The sequence below is a fragment of the Aedes albopictus genome, chromosome 2 (assembly GCF_035046485.1).
Source record: "Aedes albopictus strain Foshan chromosome 2, AalbF5, whole genome shotgun sequence".
Taxonomy (NCBI): domain Eukaryota; kingdom Metazoa; phylum Arthropoda; class Insecta; order Diptera; family Culicidae; genus Aedes; species Aedes albopictus.
The window spans coordinates 104,523,857-104,545,082 of NC_085137.1; the positions used below are offsets into that span (position 1 = coordinate 104,523,857).

General features: G+C 39.9%; 1 protein-coding gene across 1 annotated transcript; it reads left to right on the forward strand.

Annotated features, from left to right (window-relative positions):
* Positions 1 to 9,677: 9,677 nt before the first annotated feature.
* Positions 9,678 to 19,584, forward strand: LOC115255069 (uncharacterized). Its single transcript, XM_062847716.1, is given in 9 exon segments — positions 9,678 to 9,782; positions 9,850 to 10,354; positions 10,422 to 10,564; positions 10,567 to 10,812; positions 10,871 to 11,583; positions 17,595 to 17,601; positions 17,670 to 18,174; positions 18,242 to 18,624; positions 18,682 to 19,584. Coding segments are annotated over 9 exon segments (3,222 nt in total). The 5' UTR covers positions 9,678 to 9,779; the 3' UTR covers positions 19,399 to 19,584.
* Positions 19,585 to 21,226: the final 1,642 nt, after the last annotated feature.

Here is a 21,226-nt window from a genome sequence, read left to right on the forward strand (position 1 = left end):
CTGAAAATCGGCAAACGCCATTGCAGCCAGTTTCGAAGGTATTTTATTTCTGATTAACTGTATGCCATTATATGAACACTTTCGTTTATTTTCAGAAAATCACCATGCGGAGGCCGACAAGCTTGCTCTAGCTTCGGGGGAGAAGCAAGGAACAATCATCATAGCGGCGGCACTGCAACAAGACGGAATCCGGAGGAAGCATCACCAGTCCAGAGAGAATCTATGACAAAAGGTCGAAAGACATAAGGTCGAAGGACAAAAGGTCGAATGACAAAAGGTCGAATGGACAAAAGGTCGAATGGACAAAAGGTCGAATGGACAAAAGGCCGAATGGGACAGAAGGTCGAATGGACATAAGGTCGAATGGACAAAAGGTCGAATGGACAAAAGGTCGAATAGAACAAAAGGTATAATTGACAGTAGACAACTTGGAAGACATGATAAAGTGGTCAGTAAAACGACAATTAGCTTATATGCAGCTATTTACTACCGCATTGCAATTCGAAATAGATGCCTAGAATGATAGAAAGTAGAAGCCAATGAGCCATTTTACGAGACGTTTCGGATCAGCTGATCTCTTATTTCACGAATGAAAATTTGACAGGAGGTTGCGCCCAAGCCCGTGAGTGTTAATATCAATAGATCTATAGAAGGATATAAAGTAATGTTATTCATGAAAGTGAAATCCACCGAAAATGCTTTGAAGCTCTTTGGAATGCCTCCAAAATCCCCCTTAAATCCCCAGAAACCCCATTTAACGCACCTCAGACCCTCCGAAACCCCAGAAAACGGCATGTAACGCCTTCGTAACGTTTCTGAAATCCGCCGAAAAATGCTCGGAAGTTCTTTGGAATGGCTCCGAAATCCCCCTAATACCCCCAGAAACCCCATGTAACGCACCTCAGACCCTCCGATACCCCAGAAAAGGGCATGTAACGCCTTCGTAACGTTTCTGAAATCCGCCGAAAAATGCTCTGAAGCTCTTTGGAATGCCTCCAAAATCCCCCTAATACCCCAAGAAACCCCATGTAACGCACCTCAGACCTTCCGAAACCCCTGAAAACGCTATGTAACGCTTCCGTAACGTTTGTGAAATCCACCGAAAATTCTCTGAAGCTCTTTGGTATGCCTCCAAAATCCCCCTAATACCCCCGGAAACCCCATGTAACGCACCTCAGACCCTCCGAAACCCCAGAAAACGGCATGTAACGCCTTCGTAACGTTTTTGAAATCCGCCGAAAAATGCTCTGAAGCTCTTTGGAATGCCTCCAAAATCCCCCTTAAACCCCCGGAAACCCCATGTAACGCACCTCAGACCTTCCGAAACCCCTGAAAACGCTATGTAACGCTTCCGTAACGTTTGTGAAATCCGCCGAAAATTCTCTGAAGCTCTTTGGAATGCCTCCAAAATCCCCCTTAAACCCCCGGAAACCCCATGTAACGCACCTCAGACCCTCCGAAACCCCAGAAAACGGCATGTAACGCCTCCGTAACGTTTGTGAAATCCGCCGAAAAATGCTCTGAAGCTCTTTGGAATGCCTCTAAAATTCTATAATGAAAAAAATGTACTATACGGTTCACGGGCTGGGAGGTATGGCCTTCAATCTTTGGAGGAATAACTTATGAAAGCTTAAGAATCCGTTTTTGAGTTATTCTTGCAAAGACTGAACGCCATACCTCCCAACATAATCATCAGCAGTCGAAATTCGAAGAAATTATTTATACTTATACAGTGTAATTCGTCGGAACTACCTATAAATCCAAGAGGGGATGAATCGTCCCGGATGACCACTAATCACAAGTAGTAATTTTTTCTGCAGTAGAGATAGAAAGAACAGCTATTGAATTAAAGAAGGCAAAATTTCTGATTAAATTATAAGTACCTAAATAGTCGATGAATTATTCAGTAACAAAACTTAAAAGAACAGCCTATAAATTTAAGAAGGAAAAATTACTGAACAAAACATCAAACTAAATTGCCATTAAATACTACACCAACACAACTTGAAAGAATAGCCTATAAACAAAAGAAGGAAAAATTTCCTATAGAAATATCAGTGGCTGAAATACATATGATTACTATAAAAGCACCATAATGTTTCTCTCAATGAGCAAGAACATGAACCATTCGACCTTTTGTCCCATTTGACCTTTTGTCCCATTCGACCTTTTGTCCATTCGACCTTTTGTCTATTCGACCTTTTGTCCCTTCGACCTTTTGTCCCTTCGATCTTTTTCCATTCGACCTTTTGTCCATTCGACCTTTTGTCCATTCGACCTTTTGTCCATTCGACCTTTTGTCCATTCGACCTTTTGTCCATTCGACCTTTTGTCCATTCGACCTTTTGTCCATTCGACCTTTTGTCCATTCGACCTTTTGTCCATTCGACCTTTTGTCCATTCGACCTTTTGTCCTTCGACCTTTTGTCCTTCGACCATTTGTCCTTCGACCTTCTGTCCTAAAGCCGTCCAGAGATCAGCGAGTTATGGGATTTTTAAGCGTTATCTTCTTCGGCTCCGCCATCAGCTGCCTGCTCCATCGGGAACACTTGTCATTCAAGGGGTGGCGAGGTAAGAAGTACAACTACCGTATACAATTCGACGACGGGTGGTATGCCGCACTGCGAGCGATCTCAGTATCCGGACATTTATAATCAATCAGGTAATTGAAGGTGTTTGCTATTGATGCAACTGTTATTTCTCAATCGGTTTTCATTTTTCGATTTTCAGAATCATAATGTCAGAATGGGGCAACATCACAGGATCAACGATGTGGAAGACTACGTGGGAAACAGGATCTCCTGGAACGACGGTTATGAGAGACAGCACCCCCTCATTCCTTACCTCTTTCCGTGGTCGGAAGCTAAACCGGAATGACTCGACACTATATACAGTGGGCATTATCAGTTACCAGCAGCGGGAAGAGCAAAAATGGATACAATTATAAGTAGTTTGTATAGCTTTTTTTTTTTTTTTGAAAAGACACAGACACGTTTAATGCTTCCAGTGGGCCATTTGCTCTTTGAAGGAAGCACGACACTAGACAACGGACTAGCATGCAACGCCCAGTGGCACAGCCGAAAACTTTTCCTGATAGCTGCGGCGGGAATTGAACCCGCGCTCCTTAGCACGATGCGACTTAAGGCTTGGTGACCTTAGCCGCACGACCACGAAGCCACACAGCTTTTAGTTTTGCTTCAATAAAAAATCAATAATATTTTGATCAAATGGTTTATTTTCGTGTGTTTATGGTTCGATTCATGATTTTTATGTAAAATTGATACATAATTTTTATATACCACTCATGCATAAATGCCATAAACCTCAAACATAATTTTTATTCATCACGCTATAAATTTCATTTGATTTCATGCATTAATTTCATGTGTAAGAAAATTTATAAAATTTATGATTCTGAACATACTTTTTAAAGGTGATGCCAAATTGCAAAAAAATTATGTGGTTTCACACATAATAGTTATACGGAAAATCTCCTCAGTGTAGAGGAAAGTAGTTTATAACGCAGGTTAAATTTGAATTCTCGAAGCTTTGATGATTTTTTGTAATTATGTCGCAAAAGTGCTTATTTTTCTATCACTCAAACACTTGAACAGTTGAACAACAGTGCCAAAAGGTACTACTTTTCAGCACTCTTAGCCCTCATTTGACATTAGGGTCATTTTTTATCCAAACCGTTAACTACGCCAGCAAACTTTTCCCAACGTGATGCAAAAGGATGTCTAAGGACAAACATCATGTAATCCCAGCTCAATACTCCATCAGAAAGAACCATCTAAAGAAGTGAACTTCTAATGGTAGTGTAATTTGTTTATGTTCTTGCTCACTTATATTAAGGCGAAACTGGAAGCATTTCCTCACTTTTTGGTTTTTGATTTTTTATTAAATAACGAAGCAATATTTTCAAAATCGGTTTTCGTGCACATGTAGAGTATGGATCAAGGTATCTTCTGATTTTTTTATTTTTGTTTTTGTAGTGGAAAATGTTTTTCGTTTTTGCAGAAACCATTTTTAAACAAAATTCCACAAAAAAATGGTTTTTGCAAAAATGGAAAACATTTTCCACCTCAAAAAAAATCAGTAGATACCTCGATCCATACTCTACATGTGCACGAAAACCGATTTTGGAAATATTGCTTCGTTATTTAATAAAAAATCGAAAACCGAAAAAATGAGAAAATGCTTCCAGTTTCGCCTTAAAGACAAGTGTCTTGGAATCCCGCTTCAACAGTGCATCAGAAATTCAGACGCACAAATCTCAAGAAGCAAGCTTCAAACAACAGTGCATTTTATTATTCTGTTCTTGCTCACTTAATTATTTTTTTGCAATTTCTCATCGTAATAGGCTGTTTTACCTCATGCAAATCAGACAGGAAAAGGCCTACTTTCCTACACCAAATTAACAGTGCTGTAATGGTTCATTACAGCACTGATTTGCGTTGCGTAATGAACCATTACAGCACTGTTTTCAGTTTTGATCAACTTCTTGATGTTTTCTGGATGCAGTTTTGAAAAATTGTGACAACTGCACAGTATAACCTGCTATGATCAGATTTTCTTAAACATGGCTATGAGCTTCAGTATGCAGTTTAATGAAAAATTTTGTTCTAGCGGTAATTTATAAACTTGCAAAAAACGTTGTACGCAACTCGGTGAAGAACTCGATTTTTACAGCACTCGTCGTAGTTATCCAACTCGGCAAGCCTCGTTGGATAAATGTACGACTCGTGCTGTAAAAATCGTCATTCTGCACCTTGTTGCGTAAACTACTATTACCAGCCTAAAATAAAAAGATCAGGTGCGCTGGTTTTGTTTACGAAGAGATTTGTGCCCTCGAAATCGTGAGTAGGTCCCAAGGTCGGCCATTTTGAAATTCTAACAATTCTGTCCTAAAACTTAAAATAAGATGATCCGGTGCGCTGGTTTGGTTTGCGTTCAAAATCGCGAGTATGTGCAAAAGTCGGGCTTTGTGGCAACCATATTGAGATAATAACGAGTCTGTCCTTAGGGGTGCTGAAAACTAGTACTTTTCTGCACTGTTTTACGTTCTTGCTATTACACTCTTTTCCACTTTTTATTAGGCGAATCTGCCGAAAATCTTTTCCTTTTTTGTCCAGGCACATCCCGCAGAACACTTAAGGAGAAACTTGCAATATGGCTGCAACAATGGCCGACTGGGACACCTACTCACGTTTTCAAGAGCACAAATCTAAAAAAAATCGTAAACAAATGCGGTCGATTTGGAAAAGCTGCCTCTTTTTGCAAGTGAGCAAAGCCAGGATAATCAAGTGCGACTTTATTCGACGCCTCGTTCGTCAGATTTGTGCTTCTAAATTTTGTATGCAAAACTGCAATGGGATTTCTTGATGTTTCACCTTAAAACTATACATCTAGATGGTGGCGCTGCCTATGCGGATAAGTTGTGAACTACAGTAGACGTTCGGTCAGTGCAAACGGTTTAACTGCAATGCTTTTAAACTGCAAGCGTGGTAAGTGCGACAAACTTGCAGTTATCGCACCAGCAAACGTCAAAATGGTGCGCCATGTTAGCCCAAATGAATTCTTGGTAATTAATGCTCGTTATCTTTGCCGGAAACGACGACACAAGTGCAGCGGAGGACGGAATTGAACTCACTGAACTGTCACCTAAAACGAATGAGTTCGTGGGAAGTTATCAAGCTGGCTTCATCGACGGCGGTCCTCCAGAAATGCCGTGAATACCAGGTCCCAACGCACAACCTGTTCATCGACTTCGAAGCGACATACGACAGTATCGACCGTGCAGAGCTATGGAAAATCATGAACGAAAACAGCTTTCATGGGAGGCTGACTAGACTGATTAAAGCAACGATGGACGGTGTGCAAAACTACGCTAGGGCTTCGTGTGAACTATCCAGTTCATTCGAATCTCGCCGGAGACTGCGACAAGGTGATGGACTCTCATGCCCACTCTTCAACATCGCTCTGGAAGGTGTGATGCGACGAGCCGAGCTCAACAGCCGGGGAACGATTTTCACAAAATCCGGTCAATTTGTGTGCTTTGCGGACGACGTGGACATTATCGCCAGAACATTTGAAACGGTGACAGAGCTGTGCATCCGCTTGAAACGTGAAGCAGCAAAGGTTGGACTGGTGGTGAATGCCTCAAAAACAAAGTACATGCTGGTAGGCGGAACCGAACACGACCGGATCCGTCTGGGTAGTAATGTTACGATAGACGGGGATACTTCCGAGGTGGTGGAGGATCCTTACTGACGGCTGACAACAACGTGAGCCGTGAAATCCGGAGGCGCATCTTCAGCGGAAGTCGGGCCTACTACGGGCTCCAGAAGAAACTGCGGTCGAAATAGATACACCCACGCACCAAATGCACCATGTACAAAACGCTAATAAGACCGGTGGTCCTCTACGGACACGAGACATGACCTATGCTTGAGGAGGACATGCAAACACTCGGAGTTTTCGAGCGACGCATGCTAAGGACGATCTTCGGCGATGTGCAGGAGAATGGTGTGTGGCGGAGAAGGATCAACCACGAGCTCGCTGCACTTTATGGCGAACCCTGCATCCAGAAGGTGACCAAAGCCGGAAGAATACGATGGGCAGGGCATGTTGCAAAATTGCCGGACAACAACCCTGCAAAGTTGGTGTTCGCGATAGATCCGGTTAGCGTGGATCAGATGCAGCGTGACTTGGCGAGCATCGTGCGTGATCGAGGATGGAGAGCGGCAGCCACAAACCGAGTATTGTGGCGTACTATTGTTGAGTTTGTCTTATTTCAAATGTAATGTTGAGCAAATATATGTATGTAGGTACCTATGTGTCATTGTCGGAAATGCTTCATTACGAAGTAATTAAGTTCGTCCCGCTAGGCTGTGATCCTAGCTTTTTATTCAGTAGATTTCAGGGTGATCCTGGGAATTCAAGGGGCTTTAATGAAAATTTCAGCTTCATCCTTGGAAACAAAACCATTGATGTTGCAATGACTATTTGGTCAATCACCGTGTTGTTCTTGTCCTTCTGAAAAACTTTGACAAAGACGACACCTTTTTATCTGCTATGGATCCCGAGTTATTGAATATTAAAACTTTAAAGGACAACTGGCACCACCTAGTGGCGAAATCACAAACTAATTGACGAATCACCAATTTACATGTAACAGAATCCACTTACAATTTTGGCAGACCTCATACAATAGTTTTTTTACCTCAATATTGTTGTAACAAAAATGTATAATCTGTGATAGAATCCATTATTAGAATATGTTCATTTAATTTTATGCAAAACTTACTGTTTTAAACTGTTTTAGATACTTGGTGTAGAGTTCATTGTGTTGTTTTAACTTTCAATGAGTTTGTAAATATATGTTTACGTAGAAGAAGAATTTCAATTGCAGAACATGCAGAAGAGTCTATTATTTTTCAGACATCCATATGTTTGATATATGACAGTATTGCTTTCTAACAGAAGAATTAATGATATCAGGAGCTTTCACTGGCCTTTGTTGTCCTTTAGAACTTTACTGAAAATTATATGTGTATATTCAGAAAACTATTTATGATTTAGAGCAATGATTGTTATGCTGCCCATAATCGCATAGTTGACGAAACCACCATTGACAATGTCAGCACTCACAAGCTAATATCTATCAAATGTACATAATTGTGACCAGTTCTATTCAATAGAGCACAAAAACAAATCACTAGCTAGATATCAACGTTAAAAAAATCATAAACTTTTCATTAATCATTGTTAAAATTTCAAAAGTGTGCTGAAAACTGCAGTGGCGCTTACGTCAACCATGCTATTAGGGGTAGTATGGACGTCGTCAGTCTCAATTTTGGACGTAAAAAGTGGACGTTAATGACTCCGACGTAATATAAACGAACGTAAAATATTTAAGATCAAAGTTTATAAAATATTGTGTCAATTGGTTCAACATTGACTTAACTTATTGCAAAAAAAGACACGTGCATAACTAATTGGCTGTGACAATACTATAACTCAATCATCTAAGAGACGTGGTAGTATAAATTATAAATAAAGCTTCTATTTAAAAATATTAGAATTGTCATTTGAATTTCAAAATCTTAGAAATACACTGCATTATTACGATTTCCTAAGGAATAGTGATTCTTCGAAAATTTCCCCTATAAATTCTCTCTGACTCGTAATTAATAATGGATTCATTAAAGAAATTCTCAGAGGTTTAAAAACAATCTACAGGGATTTTGTAATTATTTGTAGACGTTTCGTGAGAAATTTCTTCTAAATGTTTTTGAAAGATTTTTCAGGACATTCCGCTGGGTACATTTCCAGGGTATAGGCACCCAATAATATTTGATCATCTCAAAATTGCTACACACTACCACAGCGGTTTTCAGATCGTGCACCGCGGTGCACTTGGTGCACCGCAAAGTCTCGACAAGTGCACCGCAAGACATATCTAAAGTCCTGCCATCACTTCAACGAAAAATTTTCGAAAATACGTTATCCACTGCAAAACGAAGTTTCGAACGATCGCTATATAAATTTTTAAGGTTCTTGTTGAGGAAGAGTTTTGATTTACCCTTTATTTACCAAAAATGTCGAGAGAAATGTAAGAATGATTTTTTCAATAAATCCGGCCATCAATTGTTTTACAAGGAATCTGTAGTACATCTTCAATAACTTCGCTGAAAATCGCAAAAGAAATTCAACCTGTATTGCTACGAATTCTCGTATGACCTGGAAAAGGGTCTCGCAAGCAGCTTTCTAGAATTTTTCTCAATTTTCCATTGCTTTTCGTATTTTGATTGTTTTTGTATAACCTTCCTTATGAATCGGCCAGAAAACAAGGATGAAGTTTACCGAAAATCTTATCAATTATAAAAAATTTGCCAGGAATCTTCCGAGTATCCAGATATAGTTAAAAAATTCTAAAAAATGATTCAAGGGTAAACGCAGCAATTCGTCGAGGTTCTTGTTAACTTGTTAGGAATCCACCGGAGATTATTGTTGTCCGAAAATTTTCAAGAATACCGTCAACAACAGAAAAAAATGTTTCAGGTTCATCAACAGTAAGTAAGCTGCGACAAAAGTTACAAAAAGGCTAACCAATGTTATGCCGTCTACCCCTGTTAGTTTGACCGCATCTAATCTGAACACTTTTTGATTTGACCCCCGTAGAACTGCACAACGTTCTAACTGAAAATGATTCAAACGTCATGAGCAGAATATGAAATGGAGTGAAACAGAACGCAGGAAAAACAAAACAGCAAACCGCCCTTCGGATTACTAGAAGTTCAAATTGAAAACTGGTTGGTTTGCATGAGGAGTTGTTCAAACAACGGGGGTTGACGGTTATCATATCAATGAAAAAAGTATTTCAACATATTTCGTTGCACCAGGAAGACACTTTGGAAAATATGACAGCGTTTTTAAGAAACCCTCAAATTGGATTCTTCGACTAGGTATAATGAACAGGTGCACCACGAAGTAACTCATTTCCCAAAAGTGCACCGCGAGCCAAAAGGGCTGAAAACCGCTGCACTACCACATTGCAACATAAAGCCGGCAAAAACAGATCGGGTGATGATCATACACTACGACATCTGAAGCGTTTCGAACATATGTTTCTTGAAACGAACTGTAAGAAGACAGAAGCAAGGAGAAAAACAAGACTTCGAACATCGCGATTTCTCTCTTTCATCAATTAAACAGCAGTAGCCCTTCAGTATAGGCGAACGTCTAGCGAACGTTCATAGCATTCTTAATCAACGATGGTAAGTTGACATAGTTATTTGGTTTCTAAGTTTTGTACTCTCACATACTAAAAAATAATTTCCGTAGATGAAGCCCTCGTGGCTCAGCATAACAGCGGTGATCTTCACTATTCTTGGTAGCACAATTTCCCGCAGCGATGGTGCCAAGATTGTGCTCATCTCTGTTTGCCCCGGCATGAGCCACTGGCTAACGTTCGAGCACGTCGTGAATGAACTGCTCGACAGGGGACATGAAATCACCGCCATCAGCAACTATCGACTAAAGAGGCAACCTTCCAATCACACCCGTGGACTGTATCGGGAAGTTCTGATAGAACCGGAGTACGACTTCGAGAGCGATTTTCCGATGGAATCGTACTATCGGCCGTCATCCTTCACCAATCCATTTGACAAAGTAAAGATTTTGTGGTGGTTTGGGTTAGCAACGACTCGACATGCGTTCGAAACTGACAACGTGCAACGGTTCATGCGTGAAGAAGGATTGCGATTTGATTTGGTAATTGCTGAACAGTTTGCTCAAGAGGCCTTTCTTATGTTTGGGCACAAGTTTGATGCTCCTATTGTAACCATAAGTAAGCTAAGTCAGAGGAAACATTTATTAGTGGAATTGTCTTCTCAACTATGATCATTTATTTGCAGATACGCTAGGATACACCGATTACATAGATCGTTCATTTGGGATGATAACGCCGTTATCATTTGTACCTCATTTCTTCACGGAGTTCACTGACGAGATGAACTTTTACGAGCGTTGCTACAATGTGATACTGACGGTGTACCGCATTGTTATTGGGCTTACCGCAAGTTTATCTACCTCCCAGAGCATCACGCCATTGCAAAGCAGTACTTTGGAACGCCTAATGGTGTTGCGGAAGTTCTTCCATCAATTGAAGAATTGGAGAAAAATGTAAGCGTAATACTGACGAACAATCACATCATTTTGTCCCGACCACGACCAAAAATGATCGGAATGGTGGATATTGCGGGTATCCACATTAGACCTCCAAAAGATCTTCCACAAGACATTAAGGTACTTTTATGATAATATTGCACCTGAAATTATCTACTGTACGTCGTTTTTTTTTCAGAAATTTGTTGAATCTTCCACAATGGGAACCATCTACATAAACTTTGGAACATTCCTACGAAGCTCTGCTATGCCACCAGACACTCTGGAAGTATTCCTGCAAGTGTTCCGTAACCTACCTCAGTACAACTTCCTCTGGAAATGGGAAACCGATAACGTCCCGAAACTTCCACCGAATGTCCTTCTCCGTAAGTGGATTCCACAGAACGACGTCCTCACCCATCCCGGCATAAAGTTGTTCATCACCCATGGAGGTGTTTTCAGTACTCAAGAATCAATTTACTGGGCCAAGCCAATGCTGGTGTTTCCATTCTACGGGGACCAGCATGGGAATGCACTCAAACTGCAAAAGGCCGGTATCGGACTGACGATGGCGATTGCCAATGTGACCGTCGGCGAGTTCCAGGGCAAAGCACAGGAGATTTTGGAAAACCCAGACTTCCAGTCCAACGCCAATCGGATGTCAGCACTGTTCAGGGACAATCCCACGGATCCGCTGGAGGAGGCCGTGTTTTGGATCGAATACGTTGTTCGACACCATGGAGCTGGGCATTTGAAATCAGCAGCTGTGAACATGCCGTGGTATCAGTATCTGCTGTTGGATATGGCTGCCGTGGTTATTGTGCTCTTGTTTGTCATTGTGGGGTTGGCGAAGTATCTTTTTACGAAAATGTGTGGCTCAAAGCACACCAAAGACTTGAACAAAAAGCGACTGTAATTATAGTTTAAAAAATGGGTCTGTTTCTTGTAAAGAATAAATAATTATTTCCATTCAAAATAATTTAAAAAAAATGTATTTAAAATAACGTTCAATTCAGCAGTGTCCAGAAATTGCATCACATTTCACGGGAAGAGAAAGAGAGAGAGATAGATTTTTGCGACAAAAGGCTTCATAGATGTATAGTAGAATAGCCCACACCTTGCTCAAACAGTTAACGCGTGTCCGACGGAAATGTTGTCTCTAAACCAAAACATAAGTGATACTACGCTTAAAATTTGAGACGAATGAGTATCCGTGCAGGAATGAATAACTACCACATAACTGAAGCATACCAAAGTCAGGTAACATACCAAGACAATGTATTGATCGGTTATCCATGTATTGAAAATAACTTATTTTGGTATTTTGTAGGTATTGATGAAATACCTTAACGAGGTATGGGTTTGGTGTTGAGGACTGCTTGAGGTATTATTCAACTATGGAAAAATCGCTATTTGTATGGAAAAATCACCGATTATTATGTAGGTATTGCCATAGCTGATGTCATTATTCACGCGTTATGCACAGAATACACACCACACACTCAAAACAGATTTGCGGGCTCGGCAAAAACGCGCACAGCCGTCTGCTCAGTAAAACTATCAGCTGATATCCCAGCAAAAAGTGACATTTGTTAGCTGACTCTCAGCAAAACGATTGCCGAGGCTCAGCAATGAACTGTCAAAATTGCTGAGATCTCAGCAAAATTGTTGTTTGCTGATTACTCGGCTGTGCAAATCTCGGCAAAAGAATGGAAAAATGCTGATATCCCGGCAATCTGAATTAAGTGTGCAGTTATTATTATACGTATTTTACCTCTTATGCAGGGCTACTTAATACCTCATTCAGGTTGTAGGTATTCAGTTTTCCATACCTCAGTTAGTTATTCTTCAGCTATTTTCTCCTGCTCGGATAGAGCTACAATGAATAAAAGTCTACAGTTTCGAACAGTTATTAAAAGCTGCTGATAAAGAAACATTGATGAGCTTTGTATTTAGTGCTGTTACAAAACATCAAGTATGGACGAAACATTCCATTGAAAAACAATAGAAGATATTTCAAACTATTTGTAGACATTCAAAAATTTAACATTAATTGCTTAAGTTCCCCAAATCCCCAATTTCACCTGTTTTATATATCATCTTTACAACCTAATCTGGATTAATGTACCGTGAAACGGGGTATCATTGATCAGCGGGCTAACATTGATCGGCATGATTCATCTTATAAAATGTTCAAACAAGCATTTTTCATTTTTTTTTTCATTGAATCGGTTCTTACCCACGAATATCGTAATCTGTATTGTCGCGCTTATCTTAGATTCTCAGCAAGCTGCGTTCGAAACGCACAGCCTCAGATCGCGCCAGACCGCGCACGTATGATTTGTACACGGTGTGCACCTTGGCTAAAACTTTTTTGCATCCGCCGGGTGGAGCTGTTAGCCGCCGTGTACAAATCAAACAGGCGCAATCTTATGGCGGCTGACTCAGATCAGCAGGATTTGAGTGATTAAGCTAAGATGCACAATAATTGTTTGACTACTAAATGACATGAAGTACATGAAAATTGAAGATCATAATCTTATAAATAAATCGGGGTTTCCATAACTGAGTAGCGCACGACTACTTTCGTTGGTCGGTCGGTTTTCTCGGTAGGGTGATGGAGACACTTGTGTGAATTCCGGCATCAAAATCGCGCGATAGTTTTCGTAGAAGGTCGGTTAAGTAAACGATCAATGCACTGACGCGTTTAATATTGAACGACCCTTGAGTTATGGTGCATTACCCTTACTAGCATCGCGACCAACTATAAATCATAATCGCGATGAAGACCGCGACATGTATCTTTATTTAAATAGTGGATCATATCACCTACCAAAGGTCGCTACAAGATCCACACCTTACCCTACTCTACCTATAAATACTCCTTCCCAAGACAACTGTGGGGATGCTGTGGACTCCATGGTTTCTAGTAGCAACGGTTATCGAACTAACATTCCTTCGTTTTCCAGATGACCGTAAGGACGTGGCCGGCGCCGTTATTGACTTTCAAATATTGAACTCTCGAATTGTGCACATTGATTGTGCGTAGCTAGTCTCAATAACCATTCATTGGTTTTCTGTGCAATTGGTCTGGTCAATCAAGGAGTAGCAACTAAGTACGATGTGTACTGTTTTCTTTGCTTTGCTTATAAATAAATTGAATTTTCCATAACTATGTTTCGTAACGCAATGAGATACATTCTCAAGCATTAATGCTTGGCATGAATGATATGCTCAATATTAAGTTTGAAAACGCTGTATTTACTCAATATAATATCCCAGAGCTGAATTTCATAAACGCAACTTTTATGAAAGTGCTTTTTTTTCAATGAAATATACAATTTATAAGGAGTAGGCATTGAATCCCTGAGGTAATAGGACGCAATCAGTGAAGTACTAGATTGAAAGTAGTGAGTTGGATTTTGTATGGCGAGTTGATCGATTCTCCATTTCTGCAATGGAATGGTGCAAACCGCGTGGGTATTATGATTTCTTGCCTAATGGGGCACGTGGACGGATCGGTGTAGTACTAGATTTGTAGTAATGAGCTGAATTTTAGTATGGTGAGAAGGTCAATTCTTCGTTTCTGCAATGAAATGCTGCAAAAAGCGTGAGTATTATGATTCCTTGCCTAATTTGATGCTGTTTGAGCAAAACTTTGGATAACTATGTTGTTTATGTTGCAAGAAATGGAGAAAACAACAACACTGTTACCCAAAGTTTTGCTCAAACAGCATCAAATTAGGCAAGGAATCATAATAGCCACGCTTTTTGCACCATTTCAGTGCAGAAATGAAGAATTGACCTTCTCACCATACTAAAATTTAGCTCATTACTACAAATCTAGTACTTCACCGATCTGTCCTATTGAAGCTGTTACTTTCAATCTAGTACTTCACTGATTGCGTCCCATTGCCTAAAATGAGGCGTTATTCGTGGTTTCGAAGATGTTAATCCTTAAACAACTCAAAAAGTGCATAATTTGTAAGAATTTGGGCAACGTATTGGAAATCAGGGACTTCAAATTTAGTAAGTATGGGTATTTTCATCTCAAACGAACATTGATCACTGTGATGATCAGGGTTACCTCAAATCAACAAAATCATAAATTAGCCTAAAAAGCTGATGTAAACACGCATTTAAGTTAAAATATACATTAATAAAAACTAAAAAAAAAATGATGTAAACATGTTTTAGAGATTCACGATACTTTCTCAAGTACCCTAACGGATACTCAGAGGGCCAGTACTTGTTTTAAAAATATAAAACATGTAATGTTTGCAGCAATGAGGGAAATGATCAAGAAAGTTCGAAAATTTTGGTCAATGTTATCCATCCCATTCAACTTGTAGAACATTTTCTTACCGATTTTAGCAACACAAATTTTCTACAAAAAAAAATCATCGGTAAATCTTCTTAACCCGGGAGCGGTCGCGTCGTGTACTGATTACACGCACCATAAAAAATGCACTCATGTGGTGCACAGCGTGAGCACGGCGTCGCTGCAGTTGGCCAAAGGCGCGACTACTCGAGGGTTAAATACATATTTTAGGCTTACTTTTCTTGAAAAAAAAAATCAAAATTCATTATTTAAAAAAACGACAATTTTACAAACATGACGTAATTTATGAACTTCACCTAAGAGGAACGTATTAGTGAATGGTCCATGTTTATATTGTATGCAAAAATAACGCAGTTGAAAATAAATCACAGAAAAATTACCGATTTTGGCAACATAAAATCCACCTCGTGTTTCCAAAATCGAAAAGAGACTGTATTTGTATTGTAGAAAAGAAGCTCCAAGATTGTTTCCATAAACAAATGGAGAAGAAACAGTGATTTGAAGCGACCTCATCGATTCGTCTGAATATTGTAGTTTCTCAGCAGTTTAAGAAAGCACTACTCCACGCAAAATTGATTTGGCAGATACTTAAAGCAGCAGATACCTTACCTGTCAGGCTAAGACCTAAGTGTCCTCTGCTGTACGTAGGTATCGTCTCCATTTGACTCGATCCATGACTGTGCGTCTGCCACACTCTGTGAACCTGATAAAGGGATCATAACAAAATTATATCAAAATATGTTATTTTGTTGATTATTTTTGTCTGTATTAACGAGATTTTTAACCCTAGGCTAGTTCATCTCGGGACCCACGTTTTACTACCCCTCCGAATTAAGAACTCACATTTAATGAGTATGTCGGGAGTGGAATTCGATCCCAGGTCCTCGGCGTGATAGTCTTGTGTTCTAACCACCACACCAGGTCCACTCCACATCATTATACAGATTTGATTAACATAGGCAGTTATAATTTAAGTCCACAAATCATCTTCCACTTGATCAACCCTCCTAAATAGCTCGCTACGCACCACGTCTTCTTGTACCAGTCGGATTACTCTCGAGAACTCGTGTTATTTTTACTGGGTTGTTATCCGACATCCTAGTGATCAGGGATGGGAACACTCACTTGGAAAGAGTTACACTCTCTTGCTATTTTCTCGGCTCAGAAGCATGCAATCAAGGAACAATGGACGACTTGTTACTTGCAGTTTTATCTAAAAGTTTGCTGAACACAGTAGGAGTCACACACGCAACCCAAAGTCGTGACAGAGCTGCAAATGCGACTCTCCACGAGGTGAGTGTAATTTACATTCACCTCTTGGAGAGTTGCCTTCACAGCTCCCTAATGATTTCGGCATGCGTGTGCGACCCGTACTCCATTCACAAAACTTGTAGACAAAATCACAAGGCAAACGTCGTCCATACATCGTTATTTGACAGCACGTGTCTGAACTGAGAAAACAGCAAGTGAGTGTAACTCTTTGCAAGTGAGTGTTCCCATCCTTGCTAGTGACGTGTCCTGCCCAACGTAGCCTCCCGATTTTCGTTGGTCTTCTGCAGGTATAGCTCATGTTTCGTGCCCATAAAGGGCTACCAGTCTAGTCAGCGTTTTGTAGGTGATGGTTAACTTTGTTTGACGGCAAACTTTGTTCGGTCGCAGAGTTCTGCGGAGTCCACAGTAGACTCGATTACCTGCAACAATGCGTCTCTGAATTTCTCTGCAAGTGGCGTTGTCGGTGATCACCAGCAGTGAGCCCAAGTGTACCTTTCTAGAGCCCTTTGCCTCATGTACTTTGTCTTCGACATGTTAATGAATAATCCGATTCTCCTCCCTTCACCTAGAATCGGATGTACGTTTCCATTATCGTCTCAAATAATAATATCAATGTAATTGGCGACACCAACCCGCTGACATACCACTTTTGCTTATTCCTTATTACGCCCACTAAAGTCTAAAGCGATGTTAAACAGCAAACACGAAAGACCATCACCGACGTGATGGTCTTAATCACAAATAAACCACATATTTACAAAATCTTAGAATCGCTTAACACACTGTTACGATTTCTGTAAAAATAGTGATTCATCGGAAATTTCCCCTAGAACTTCTACCTTGACTTGACATTAACAGTAGATTCATTCAAGAGTTCCCCAGGGATTCCATAAAGAACTAATACAGAGGATTTAAATAATTCAACAGCAATTTTGCTATGTATGTTTCAGACGTCCCATAAGGAATTTTCTCTATTAGTTTTTCAATAATTTATATGGCATAAAGCTGGCTACATTTCCAGGGAATAGGTACTCAATTATATTTGATCATCTCAACTGCTAAATTGCTCCACACTACCACATTGCAACATTAAGCCGGCAAAAACAGATCGAGTGATCAGACACTACGACATCTGAAGCGTTTCGAACATATGTTTCTTGAGACGAACTTTAAGAAGGGAGAAGTAAGGAAAGAAAAACTAGACCTCGATCATTGCGATTTCTCTCACTCATCAATCAAACAGCAGTAGCCCTTCGGTACAGGCGAACGTTTAGTGAACGTTCATATTATTTCCAATTAGTATTTTTAGAGCTAGGGTAAGTTGGCATAGTTATTTAACTTCCAAATGTTGTAATCTCCAAATACTATAACACGATTTCCGTAGATGAAGCCCTCGTGGCTCAGCATAACAGCGGTGATCTTCGCCATTCTTGGCAGCATAATTCCCTGCAGCGATGGTGCCAAGATTTTGCTTATTTCTGCTTTCCCCGGCATGAGCCACTGGTTAACGTTCGAGCACGTCGTGAATGAACTGCTCGAAAGGGGACATGAAATCACTGCCATCAGCAACTACCGACTAAAGAGGCAACCGTCCAATCACACCCTTGGACTATATCGGGAAGTTCTGATCGAACCGGTGTTCGATTTCGAAAGCGATCTTCCGATGGAATCGTACTATCGGCCATCATCCTTCACGAATCCATACTACAAGTTGAAGATTTTGTGGTGGCTTGGGTTAGCAACGACTCGACATGCTTTCGAAGCTGACAACGTGCAACGATTCATGCGTGAAGAAGGATTGCGATTTGATTTGGTAATTGCTGAACAGTTTGCGCAAGAGGCTTTTCTTATGTTTGGGCACAAGTTTGATGCTCCTATTGTTACCATAAGTAAGTCAAGTCAGAGGAAACATTTATTAGTAAAATTGTCTTCTCAACTATGATCATTTATTTGCAGATACGCTAGGATACACCGATTACATAGATCGTTCATTTGGGATGATAACGCCGTTATCGTTTGTACCTCATTTCTTCACGGAGTTCACTGACGAAATGAACTTTTATGAGCGTTGCTACAATGTGATACTGACGGTGTACGATTGGGCTTACCGCAAATTTATATACCTCCCACAACACAACGCCATTGCAAGGCAGTACTTTGGAACACCTAATAATGCCGCGGAAGTTCTTCCATCGGTTGAAGAATTGGAGAAAAATGTAAGCGTGATACTGTCGAACAATCACATAATTTCGTTTCGACCACGACCGAAAATGATCGGAATGGTGGATATTGCGGGTCTCCACATTAGACCTCCAAATGATCTTCCACAAGATATTAAGGTACTTCTTTGCAAATATGGCACCTAAAATTCTCTACTGAATTTAGTATATTTTTAGAAATTTGTTGAATCATCAACCAAAGGAACCATCTACATCAATTTTGGAACCTTCCTGCGCAGCTCTGCGATGCCACCGGACACCCTAGAGGTGTTTCTGCAAGTGTTCCGTAACTTACCGCAGTATAACTTCCTCTGGAAATGGGAAACCGACAAAGCTCCGAAACTCCCACCGAATGTCCTCCTCCGCAAGTGGATTCCACAGAACGACGTCCTCGCCCATCCCGGCATAAAGTTGTTCATCACCCATGGAGGTATCTTCGGTGCCCAGGAAGCAATTTACTGGGCCAAGCCAATGCTGTTTGTCCCATTCTATGGGGACCAGCATGGGAATGCGCTCAAACTGCAAAAGGCCGGTATCGGACTGACGATGGCGATTGCCAATGTGACCGTCGGAGAGTTCCAGGGCAAAGCACAGGAGATTTTGGAAAACCCAGACTTCCAAATCCACGCCAATCGGATGTCAGCACTGTTCAGGGACAATCCCACGGATCCGCTGGAGGAGGCCGTGTTTTGGATCGAATACGTTGTTCGACACCATGGAGCTGGGCATCTGAAGTCAGCTGCTGTGAGAATGCCGTGGTATCAGTATCTGCTGTTGGATATGGCTGCCGCGGTTGCAGTGCTCTTCTTTGTAATTGTGGGGTTAACAAAGTACCTATTTGCAAAAATATGTGGCGCAAAGCACACTAAGGACTTGAACAAAAAGAGGCTGTAATGAAACGAAATTTTGATCTATCACTCATAATTTATGAATAATTATTTACGTGCAAATTATTAAAAAAAAATACACAACATTCAATTCAGCAGCGACCAAAAATTGCATCACATTTCACAGGAAGAGGTAGAATACCGTGACAAGAGGTTCCATAGAAAATGTATGGAGTAGGATAATCCACACTAAAACAGTACTCTTAAAATCGAGCTTCCATATATGTTTCTCTGAATCAATTTATAGATCTAAGCGATCTAAGCGATACTTCGGTTTAAATTTAAGTGGAATATATATAGCTACTTTGAATGAGAGTAAACGGTTTTGAACAGTTTTTAAATCAGTTTTGAATCAAAATTCAACCATCGCGCAACAATAATGACAATGTCGCAACTTGTATTTGTTGCGACAATCCACCCAATGCTTGAACATAGTAGGATAAACATCGTACACCATGAGTCAAGAGATTTTTAAGCCTTGCATTGTGTTTTTCGAACGGTAACTTCGAGTCGGTAAACACTGCAACTCTGTTGAAGATCTATCATCAAACAGTTTCGATTTTGGGTTAGTAATAATATTCACGAGTTGAAAAGTACGCAACCAATTCAGCTTCCGTTTTGTCTGCAACAAAAAAAAATCGAGATCATGTCATTATCTGTTACCGGTAGGGATAAAGAGTAATCGTCGTGTCTTCTTTGTTGCTTGTTCTGTGCCTCTTTTGTCTGGCAATTCTCTTCACTGGTTTTTAGACAAATTCTAGATTAAATACTTGGAGAAAGAAACCTTCAAAATGTATCCATGAATAAATCGCTTTAGAATACTTAGAGAAATTCCTGGTGAATTTGTTGAAAGAGTTTCTTAAAAATTTCATAGAGAAATTGCTGATCGAATCGTTTGAAGAATCTCTGGAGGAATATTGAAAGAAACTGGGAATGAATTATTGATGAATTCCTTGGAAGAATTCCGGGACTAATTCTTTAAAAAAAAAAACTTGGAGGATTTTTTGAAAGTTTTCTATGAGGAACTCCTGAAGATTTTTCAGAAGGTTTTTAGGAGTTCCTGAGAAGGAATTCTTTGAACTGTTTTAGAAAGAATACTTGAAGAATTTATTGATGAAATTCTTGGAGTGTTACTTGCAGGAAGCTTACCTGAAGGAGTCTTTGTAGAAATATCTAAGTAAATCCTTGAAAAAATTGAAAATCTAAGTATAATTTTCGAAGGAAATCTATAAGAAACTTCTTTTTTTTTACTGTTGAAGAAATATCTGAATGTTGCCAATTAGATTTCAAGCCAGAATCGTAAAGTAAACTCTTAAAATCCTCAAATTAACTGCAAGAAAAATACTTAGGCAAACTCAAGAAGCTATCCATGAATGTACTCCACTGTCTTAAAAAGTAAATGCAAAACCCCAAAGACATGTACAAAATCTTGTAGTTAAAATGCGCATTAGCACCTTGTAGCGGTTTGTTTTTAATTTCACACCATTTGAAAACTTCAAGACTTCGGAATAACTTAACAGAAAACACGAACTTTTTTGGTGGCCTGAATTACATTAGTCTATAAAATGAAGCAAAAGTCGTAAATCCAAGCGTAAACCTATATAAGCGACCAAAAGGTTTGATGCATAATTACGTGCCGATTTCTAAAGCGTGTTTTAAAAAATTTCAAGTAGTGCAGTGATGATATACGCTTTTTTCTAAAAATCGAATTGTGCAGTTTATTTTTAAATATGGCATTTACTTAAATATAAACATACAATTTAATCAAACATTCTATAGCTTGCCTTTTGGTCAACCAATTTTCAATCTCTTTGCGTGAATAGAAAGTCGAATTT